Below are 10,684 nucleotides of genomic sequence, written 5' to 3'. Positions count from 1 at the left end.
TATTATTTAGGTAGGCCACTGTGCCATTCTTTATTTTCGCTGCTCACTGCGCGAAACAACAATCACCAATCAATGAGAGTGATTGTAAATGTAAGAAAGCTGATTGGTCAAAAGTGACTACCTTTACTCAACACAGCTTTGCTCACTGCTTTTCACTCGGACTCATTCACATTCTCTCTCTCTCTCACACACACATACAAACACACAAACTTGCAGGTGTTCAACACGCACTAGTTAATGCCGGATCAATTAAAATAAATACCGGAACGTAAAACACAAATATCTCAAATTTCCCGGAGCAAGATCTGGCTCAAATTAAGCACTGTAAATTTGAACAGTTTTGAAAATTAAGAACAGTTCATTTGCGTACTTGAACATACACAACCTATTCGCCGTCTGTGAAAGGTTACCTTTGCCTCACGATCTCCGATGAGGAAAGCAGAGCTCACAGCATTCAAACTCCAAGATGCCCCTGTCCAAACTCCCGTCCTGCCCCTGCTGTTTTTGTCCGGTCTGCACTTTATGCTGGAGCTCACACGCCTTCTTTCGGCTTTTGCTCAGCTGGTACTTTGCCACAAAAGCTGCATGGTGGGTTTCAAAATGTCTCTTAAAGGGCACATAGTTTACCCCTTTTTTATGATTTAATATTAATATTATGGTTCTTTTGAGTGTGCCAGTTTCGGTTCAGTTCAAAACACAGTTCAGATTTTTCTATTATAATGTGTTCTAAAGAGTCATTTTGGGGGCGTGTACACAGCTCGCTGTTTTAGGGGTGTGTTGCTTCATATGAAAATTAGTTTAGACTTCCCGCCCAATGTAACAAGGGGGCGGAGCCAAGAGCTCCCCCGCTCTGTGTTTGCAACAGACAGGCAGACAGAGAGAAGCAACATGAGTGAGAGGACAAGCATTCAGCCATACATATACGACTCGGAGACAGACCAAGCAGAGAGTACACAATCATTTGTGTCTTTGTATAGTTTTACAGCCAACCAACTGTGCGCTAGTTTAAAGTTCCGAGCGTGTACACAGACACTAATAACCACGCACACTGAATTAACTTTGACTGAGGCACCGGATGACCCACTTTGAGCTGCGACCCGGAACACCAGACACGGACATTCGCATGTTATTTAAAATGAAGCTATTCAGATGGAGCTCTGTGGCGCGGCAGAAACATGAAGTGTCCCGAATCCTGGCTGGGCGCCGCGGACAGCCGCCGACCTGATTTGTTCAAATCAGACAGAGCAGAGCACCAGAGCTTTCATTTAAAGCAAATGTTTCTGCCCACTCATTTTGAAACTTTCAATGTTTCTCAGGATTATTTTTTTTGCCATCACCACTCATGAATGTAGTTTGAATTTACGTGCGCGCGCTGTTACCATAGAAACGTGAGTAAGTTGATTTTATTCTATTTCCTTCAATAAATTACAATAACGAGGGAATTGTAATTGTATTTTCAATAGGAACCTGATTTCTAGATATCTGACGTTATCATTTGTTTTAACTGAAAAATATTATTTAACGGAGATGGCAGGACGGCCACGTATTTTGGTCAAAGAGCCACTTGTGGCTCGCGAGCCATAGGTTACCGACCACTGGACTAAGCTGAAGGAAAATGAATGAATGAAAGTCACATTAACCGTTTACAGGAAGTTTATCAGTCGAGGAAAAAAACACTAGCTGTGCGTATTCTCTATTGAAAGAAAAAAACAACAACAGGTGAATGTCACTTTTTTAAAAATGATGGAATCAACCATCTATTTATATAGCAAAGTGATGAATAACTGCATCACAAGTAGACCAAAAATTTAAATCTAATCGTTATAAGAAATAAATAAATATTTGAAGCACTTGCACTGAAATGTTTACACAAAAATGACCCGTAAACACATCAGACTCCTCGGCGAATGGATTCCCCTTCATCACTGCTTCTTGCTGAACTGCTCCAGCGCTTTATTGACTAGATCACAGGTGATCGCATTGAAAACCAGCACACAGGTAACACCTGAATCAAAAAAGAGCAGAAAACAGCTATTCATCCCAGCTTTCATCACACACTTGCGGATCTGTGAAGATGAAGACTCACCGAGCCTGCCGACCTCCACGATGTTCCTGTCCTCGTCATCAAAAAACATCATGTCAGAAAACTGGACGCCACTGTCAGCTTTCAGCCTGGAGACACAACAACAGCAGTCAGAGAAGGTACACTGTACACACACACTTGTATAGGAAGTCTCCATAGGCGTAATGTGTTTTATTCTGTAACAAAATGCTTATTATATTGCATTAGTCTACCATTAAACACTCCCAAGAAACCTCTGGCAAATTTTGAATGTCAATAGACCCTAAGTATGATTTTTTTATGCATTTTAATTGATGTGGACATAGGGCATTTGTCTTGTAAACCACCTGAAAGTAACACTTAGGTCATACCCATGTCATTATTCAATTTTGTGTCCTTGTAAACCACATAAACAAGTGACACACACACACAAAATGCACAATTGTTAAAAGTTTGGATTAATTGTGATTTTTAATGAATTAATAAGGACAATAAGGTCTGACTTTGCTGAGACAAACAGAAATAATGTCCAATATAGCATATAAAGTCATGCTGCAGTGGAAAAAGAATGAATATTGTGTCTGACTCCCATGAGCTTGGAGGACTGCATCCATACATCTCTGCAATGACTCAAATCACTTAAGTCATCTGGAATGACAAAGAAAGCGTTCTTGCAGGACTCCCAGAGTTCATCAAGATACTTTGGATTCATCTTCAATGCCTCCTCCATCTTACCCCAGACATGCTCAATAATGTTCATACTGGGTGACTGGGCTGGACAATCCTGGAGCACCTTGACCTTCTTTGCTTTCAGGAGCTATGATGTGGAGGCTGAAGTATGAGGAGCGCTATCCTGCTGGAGAATTTGCCCTCTCCTGTGGTTTGTAATGTAATGGGCAGCACAAATGTCTTGATACCTCAGGCTGTTGATGTTGCCATCCACTCTGCAGAGCTCTCGCATGCCCCCATACTGAATGTAGCCCCAAACCATGATTTTTCCTTCACCAAACTTGACTGATTTGAGAATCTTGGGTCCATGTGGGTTCCAGTAGGTCTTCTGCAGTATTTGTGATGATTGGGATGCAGTTAAACAGATGATTCATTAGAAAAATCAACCTTCTGCCACTTTTCCAAATGATCAACTAGAAGTCAAGTTATTATTTGTTGCTTTTACAACTGAGATCAATGACAAGACTTTTATCAGATAGTGTATGTATTATACAAACATTTTAAATAGAGGTGGGGAAGAAACAAGAAATTCCCACCAGAAATTGTACATGATGCCACAATGTTAAGGTGGTTTATACAATAAAAATAAATCTATCATGTACCTTTTAAAGTGAGTGACCTTTGACCCTGGGTAGATTTCCTTGAAGGAAATGTATTGGTCAAGATTATAGAGTGACAGTAGTTGATTGGCTCCTTCAGTCTCGCTGGTCCTTTAAGAAACAGAAAAAAGACTAACATTGATATTTTGCATAGATATTTACATTAGATGTCACCTACGCTGTTTTTGTCTATTGGAAGGAATGCGTCAATAGAGCAGTCATTTTAGTACAGGGTAGCGCTCCTTTGAAATGATTGCGGGACCAAGGTGCAGTGGAGGACTGGTCATCTGGAGCTAGAGATATATGTATATATGTTTACATATCTAGGATCGGGAGTTCTCCCGGAGGTCATTATGCAAATATTGTTTTAAATACAAAAATTATAATTTTACATCATTTTTCTACTTCGATGGATAAGTGACTGCACTGGCATTACTGGTAAAGAGTGAATGTTTGTGTGCATGGAAATGTATTATCTCCCTCTTACATTTGATCTAATCCATGTCCTGAAACACAACCCCTCTCCCGCTTTCACTTCTCATTGTAACGGAGGGAGCGATTCGTTTGTGAATGAATCCCCATCATGAACGACTCGTTCTCTTAGCTGACAATAAGTTTCCGACACCGCAGCGTCTTGTTGTCATGTTTCATTTACATTGTTCGCCAATTTTATTCAAAAAAACTAGCATAAGCTTAGTATTTAGTGCAAGTTAGTGCTACTTTGCCTCATGGTGAATGCAGTAAGTGACTTTATTATCATCAGTAACGTGACTTGTTTAGCACAAAAGTGCTGGCTTTAGTCTTAACTAGTGCAGTTGAATGACATTTGTGCTTTGAGAACTGTACAAATGTGGCAGCGGTATTGACGCATGATCAGGGTCCGTATATTTATAGTAGCAGATGGTGCTCTAGGCAATTTTTTAACAGTAGGCTGCGCTCTAGGCTAGTTTATAGCAGCAGACTGCACTCTAAGCTGGTTTTTAACAGTAGACTGCGCTCTAGGCTAGTTTATAGCAGCAGACTGCACTCTAAGCTGGTTTTTAACAGTAGACTGCGCTCTAGGCTACTTTTTAACCACAGACAGCACTCTAGGCTAGTTTATAGCAGCAGATCGCACTGTAGGCTAGTTTTTAAACCACAGATGGCACTCTAGGCTAATTTTTAGCAGCAGATGGCACTCTAGGCTAGTTTTTAACCACAGACGGCACTCTAGGCTAGTTTTTAGCAGCAGATGGCACTCTAGGCTAGTTTTTAACCACAGATGGCACTCTAGGCTAGTTTTTAGCAGCAGATGGCACTCTAGGCTAGTTTTTAACCACAGACGGCACTCTAGGCTAGTTTTTAACAACAGACGGCACTCGGCTAGTTTTTAGCAGCAGATGGCACTCTAGGCTAGTTTTTAACCACAGACGGCACTCTAGGCTAGTTTTTAACCACAGACGGCACTCTAGGCTAGTTTTTAAACACAGACGGCACTCTAGGCTAGTTTTTAACCACTGACAGCACTCTAGGCTAGTTTTTAGCAGCAGACGGCACTCTAGGCTTGTTTTTAACCACAGACGGCACTCTAGGCTAGTTTTTAACCACAGACGGCACTCTAGGCTAGTTTTTAGCAGCAGATGGCACTCTAGGCTACTTTTTAACCACAGACGGCACTCTAGGCTAGTTTTTAGCAGCAGATCGCACTCTAGGCTACTTTTTAACCACAGATGGCACTCTAGGCTAGTTTTTAGCAGCAGATGGCACTCTAGGCTAGTTTTTAACCACAGACGGCACTCTAGGCTAGTTTTTAACAGTAGACTGTGCTCTAGGCTAGTTTTTAACCACAGACGGCACTCTAGGCTAGTTTTTAGCAGCAGATCGCACTCTAGGCTAGTTTTTAACTGTAGATTGCGCTCTAGGCTACTTTTTAACCACAGATGGCACTCTAGGCTAGTTTTTAACTGTAGATTGCGCTCTAGGCTACTTTTTAACCACAGACGGCACTCTAGGCTAGTTTTTAACTGTAGATTGCGCTCTAGGCTACTTTTTAACCACAGATGGCACTCTAGGCTAGTTTTTAGCAGCAGATGGCACTCTAGGCTACTTTTTAACCACAGATGGCACTCTAGGCTAGTTTTTAGCAGCAGATGGCACTCTAGGCTAGCTTTTAACCACAGACGGCACTCTAGGCTAGTTTTTAACCACAGACGGCACTCTAGGCTAGTTTTTAACCACAGACGGCACTCTAGGCTAGTTTTTAGCAGCAGATCGCACTCTAGGCTAGTTTTTAACTGTAGATTGCGCTCTAGGCTAGTTTTTAACAGTAGACTGCGCTCTAGGCTAGTTTTTAAGCAGCAGATCATACTCTAGGCTAGTTTTTAACAGTAGACCGCGCTCTAGGCTAGTTTATAACAGCAGATCACACTCTAGGCTAGTTTTTAACAGTAGACTGTGCTCTAGGCTAGTTTATAGCAGCAGATCACAGTCTAGGCTAGTTTTTAACCACAGATGGCACTCCAGGCTAGTTTTTAACCATACACTCAAATGCGCATGAGGAAAAGTGCTTAGAATAGAATAGAAATCGTACCGTGATGCGATGCCGATCTTGAAGCCCTGACCATGGAGCGAGCGCAGGATCTTTTCGGTATCATGATAAATGGGAACTTTTTCACATCTGGAATCCCTCACTATGCCCCTGGAAGAGCAGGTGATGAGTACACATGAAAGCAAAAAAGAAACATCAACCAGGTAAACATCTTCAAATATTTCAAATGAGAACAAACACAAGAGCTGTAAAAGACAAACCCGTCATCGATGTGAAACGGCGCTCGGACATGAGTGTCAACCCAGAATGGCCAGAGAGTGTAATCTGTTTAAAGCCAAGATTAATTTATTATATATACATGTTGGTATGCCTATTACAACAAGGATAGAAATCAATAAAAGTTTGTTTATTATGTATATTTTGCTATTTGAAATACAGGGCAGGAAACCCAATTAAAGACCACAAAATTAGAATTGTGGGTTCTCATAATGTAGGTCAAACCAACACACACCCACACATGCAATGTCCTCATTACTCACCTTCTCATTGTAATACCTACAGTATGTAATATCCATGTCGTTATACAAATTTGCATCCTTATGTGTCACAAAAACACACATACACACACATTTGTTGGGTTTTCATGTTTTATAGGGACTTCCCATAGATGTAATGATTTAATGTATATTTTAGACAGTATATTCTCTTATCTTCCCCTAAGTGTACATCTAAACCTCTCAGAAAACATTATGTAGTTGTACATTTTCCAAACACTTCATCCTTGAGGATTTATGAGCAACAGATCACATGCATTTCATATTATGGGTTGCATTTTAAGTTTGGGGAACTTCCATTTAAAAGAACTGAAACAAAATCACTTCAGATAACAAGGCTGCGCTACAAATAATCCATTTGCCTAGTGAAAACTGAGAGAGAGGTAGGCTTTTCTTTGTGCTTTCTTTTTATCCATCAAATTTAAACTTAACATTGGTATCACACGCATATCCAAAGCTCTTTTTTAGTTCACTGTGTTTTGCTCCTCCAGATAATTTTCTCTGTATTCCCTATAGTACGATAATATTTGGGCAACACGGAGGCTTCCCGGATTCCCCCACAGTCCAAACACATGCGCTATAGGGGAACTGAATAAACAAAAATTGTCTGTAGTGCATTAATGTGAATGAGTGTGTATATGGATGTTTCCCAGTACTGGGTTGTGGCTGGAAGGCCATCTGCTGTGTAAAACATATGCTGGAATAGTTGGTGGTTCATTCCGCCATGGCGGCCTCTGATGAATAAAGGGACTAAGCCAAAAATATGAATGAATGACTAATATTTGATATACACCCATAATATTGCTGTGGAGTTTTTTGGGCTGTTTTTTTTTTAAGTCTGCTGAAATGAATATGGTCATTCTAGTAAGTTTCCTTTTAATGTTGGACTATTGAGCTGAGGAGAATAATGCCACCTTATACAAAACTGGACGACAGAAGATAAAAAAAAACAAGTTGTCTGGCATAATGACTGTTGATTTCTGCTGGGATTAACTGCGAATCCTTTAAACACTATTTATCCTCAGTATTGTTTGTGACTAACAACCCCTTCCCTTCCCTTCCCAGCTACGATAGAGGTAAAGTTGGTTTTATATTCGCACATTCAGAGTTTCCCCTTAATAATATAATTTCATGAAAGTATTCTTTGCAAACTCTAAATAGCGAAATCATATTAGCAGCCAATGACTATCAAAGCACATTTTTCACAGTCAAATAAACAGTGTTAATGTTGTTTTCAAGCCACACTTGCATGCTAATTCTGATCGAATATTCAAAGTAAAATGGTAAACAAAATACAGACTTCTAAATTAACGAATGTGCGAATATAAAACCAACTTTACCTCTATCCAGCTAGGCATGGGCTGGTGTAAGTTTCTGGCGGTATGATAACCTTTGATAAAATATCACGGTATTGTGATTACTGCTGTAAAGTAAGTTCTTTTTAAATAACTTGGTAAACAACATTTTTTCCACAAAATATATTGCAGTTTAGGAAACATTCATATTTTGGAACCGTAAACGCGTCAGGCTAAATAATATAAATAAATCACTGACTTCTGCTCTCTTCATTAGTTTCAGAAACACTTTAAAAACCCTTTACATATACCTTAGGAATGGAATAACTGAACATTTTTGTGGTTTTAAAACCCTGACTTTTCCAAACCACGATACACCTTGTAACTGGTTATCGTCCCATCACTACACCCAGCAGGAAACAAGTCACAAATCTTACATCATCTCAGTTATGATCTCATCTCATCTCATACAGTATACAGTATTTAGAGCACACAATTTTGTCAAAATTCTACCATTTATAAATAAGGTTTAAAAAATTGCCCATACATCTTTTATATAAATCATTAGAATTACAAGAAAGTGTCATGGTCATTAATAGAGTTATTTAATAAAATAATAGGATTTAATACTAATTTATTATATAAATACACATTACATTTAGCATCAGCCACCTGTCATATTGTATATTCTGTCCACAATATACAAAATACATTTACACATGTTATACAAAACACATAAGGAAGTGGATAAAGAGTCATAACGAGTCTAATATGTATATTTAATATATACATAACTCACAAGTCTCTATAATAAAGTACAATTTGTATACAGTCTGAGCACAACTCTAAACACGAAATTTAAAAACTTACCGAGGTCAAACACTATTAATTTAGGCTTAGACATCTTTGATTAGACACTGACAAGACAAACTTCAGAACACAAATGAATCACAAATACAGCACAGATCGCTTTCGCTTACCGGTAATGCGGAAGTAGCGTCATGACGTCATCATCGCGTATGAGGTATGGCTTTCGGTTCTTTAAAGCGATAGTTCACAGAAAATCAAAAAAGTTATTAATTTATTCACAATCAGGTGAGAAATACAAAATGTAGGTGGCTTTTTTCCTTAGCTGGTCATTAGAGAGTACTGTTAGATGAATCCGTGGTGCTTGTTGCATCGCAATGCAAGTCAATAGTAACAGTTAAACGGTTTTTTAAGATTAAAAATAAACATATCGATAATAATATTAATCTATACTCATGGCTCCTTAGATCTGTTGGACTATCAGTGAGAAAGTTTCCAATCTTTTTTAACACCCCCGTGTCCATCACCCTGCAGATTACACCATTTTACAGAAAGTAAGTTTGTATTATTTCACTCGAATGCGAAATGTTACCTGTTAGCGTTTTCCTGTAGCATGTACGCAATTATAAGCCTGTTTACAAAGATTTACTGAGATAATTTAAGTCTACTTTCACATTATATCAACAGTCAAGTGTTTGAATTGTTTTGTGAACAAACGTTAGTTAACTTTCTTTGTCCCGTTAGGGAAATTTCATTTGTACTCACAGATCTGACATTTCACATTTATATAAATAAATCATTTAAAAACCTAAAGTACCATCGTACACCTACTCTAAATAAATATCCAGTCTACTGTTCAGTAGCAATAAAAATAGATTTATGAAACATTTTCATTTTAAAGTATATATAATACACACACACATTATATATATATATATACACCAAAACATTTCTCATAAATCACAAAGCCCTTATTTTTTGTGTTTGTTTTTCTACAAGTTTTGTATTTGTTCTTAAACATAAGACTGGTGTACAGTGTGAAGACAATTATTCAATCAAACACGTACAACAAGAGTTTTGAACATTTTTCTTTATTCAAAGATATGTACAATACAAAAACAATGAAAGTCTGCACAGTTAAAATAAAGTTAATAAACAGTTAAAATAAATCACAGTATAGAGCCAAGAAAAAATATTCTATGATTTTTTTTAAGCACTCAATCTGAGCAGTGCTTTTACAGAAATAATAAAATCTGAAAAAATATACTGATTTGAATTAGTTAACCACCCTGCCCTCCCTCTTCTCCACATGGGCCAGTGAGGTGCAGCCAGTGGAGTGGTATCCATAGGCGTATTAGGGAAAAGGGAGCCAGGTGGAGCTGCTGGGGCAACCGGATCATCCTGGCTTATTCTTTTCTCCAACGTTTATGGATACCGATCCTCGGTTTTAACTCAATCTAAGCAGTGATTTTCTTTGGAAAGTGCACCATCTAAATTCTAAAATAAATTAAAAATGTGGCTTTTTTTAAGTGCAAAGTTGAAATAGATCAGAGCATAGATCGGGGCAGAATCTGTGCTCTGATTAATTTCATTTGCACAATAAGAAAAGCAATAATTTAAGTGCATAGATAAACACCGTTAACACAGAAGTTCTAGTGAATTGAAACTGTCAGTCCTGTTAAATTTCATTTTGGTTTACTTTAGTGTGGTTTAATTTTTACTGCTGAAAGTCCAAACACTGAAGAGCAAATCCATCGATGTGTAGCTCCACAAGTCCCAAACCAAGCAAGCCAGTGGCGACAGTGGCGAGGAACAAAACTTCACCAATTAAAGTGAAGGAAAAAAACCTCGGGAGAAACCAGGCTCAGTTTGGGCACGGCCATTTCTCCTCTGGCCAGACTTCTTGTGCAGAGCTGCAGTCCATCATGGAGAAGCTGCAGGTGTGACTGGGTCACCAACAGAGACTCTTCTGTCACAGGGGCTTGTATTAAATAATTGTATTTCCTGCTTAATCTGAAACACATTTTTAAAGTGCACATATATCCATAGATAAAAAATCTGGAAAATAAAAATAGGTTAGGCCTAGGGTTGGTGGTTTGAGTCCTGGCTAG

At 38.6% G+C, this 10,684-nt stretch overlaps 1 protein-coding gene across 1 annotated transcript; it reads right to left on the bottom strand.

Moving 5' to 3' along the window:
- Positions 1–1,635: 1,635 nt before the first annotated feature.
- Positions 1,636–8,741, bottom strand: mdp1 (magnesium dependent phosphatase 1). The gene is made up of 6 exons (XM_056449362.1): positions 8,637–8,741; positions 6,178–6,241; positions 5,960–6,067; positions 3,394–3,501; positions 2,087–2,172; positions 1,636–2,005 (listed from the first exon to the last, which is right to left on the bottom strand). The coding sequence occupies exons 1-6, from the start codon at positions 8,668–8,670 to the stop codon at positions 1,923–1,925; spliced, it is 483 nt and encodes a 160-aa protein (XP_056305337.1). The 5' UTR covers positions 8,671–8,741; the 3' UTR covers positions 1,636–1,922.
- Between the last annotated feature and the right edge of the window lie 1,943 nt (positions 8,742–10,684).

This window comes from Danio aesculapii, chromosome 23 (genome assembly GCF_903798145.1).
Source record: "Danio aesculapii chromosome 23, fDanAes4.1, whole genome shotgun sequence".
NCBI lineage: Eukaryota > Metazoa > Chordata > Actinopteri > Cypriniformes > Danionidae > Danio > Danio aesculapii.
Note: the sequence above shows the minus strand (reverse complement) of the source record. Positions and strands in the feature narration are given on the sequence as shown.

Excerpts from the sequence above, each read along its gene's own strand:
- mdp1 (XM_056449362.1), bottom strand. The coding sequence starts at position 8,670 with ATGTCTAAGCCTAAATTAATAGTGTTTGACCTCG. Across the intron at positions 6,068-6,177 it reads CCGTTTCACATCGATGACGG|GGGCATAGTGAGGGATTCCA; the intron begins GTTTGTCTTTTA and ends CTGCTCTTCCAG. Across the intron at positions 2,006-2,086 it reads CGTGGAGGTCGGCAGGCTCG|GTGTTACCTGTGTGCTGGTT; the intron begins GTGAGTCTTCAT and ends TTTTTGATTCAG.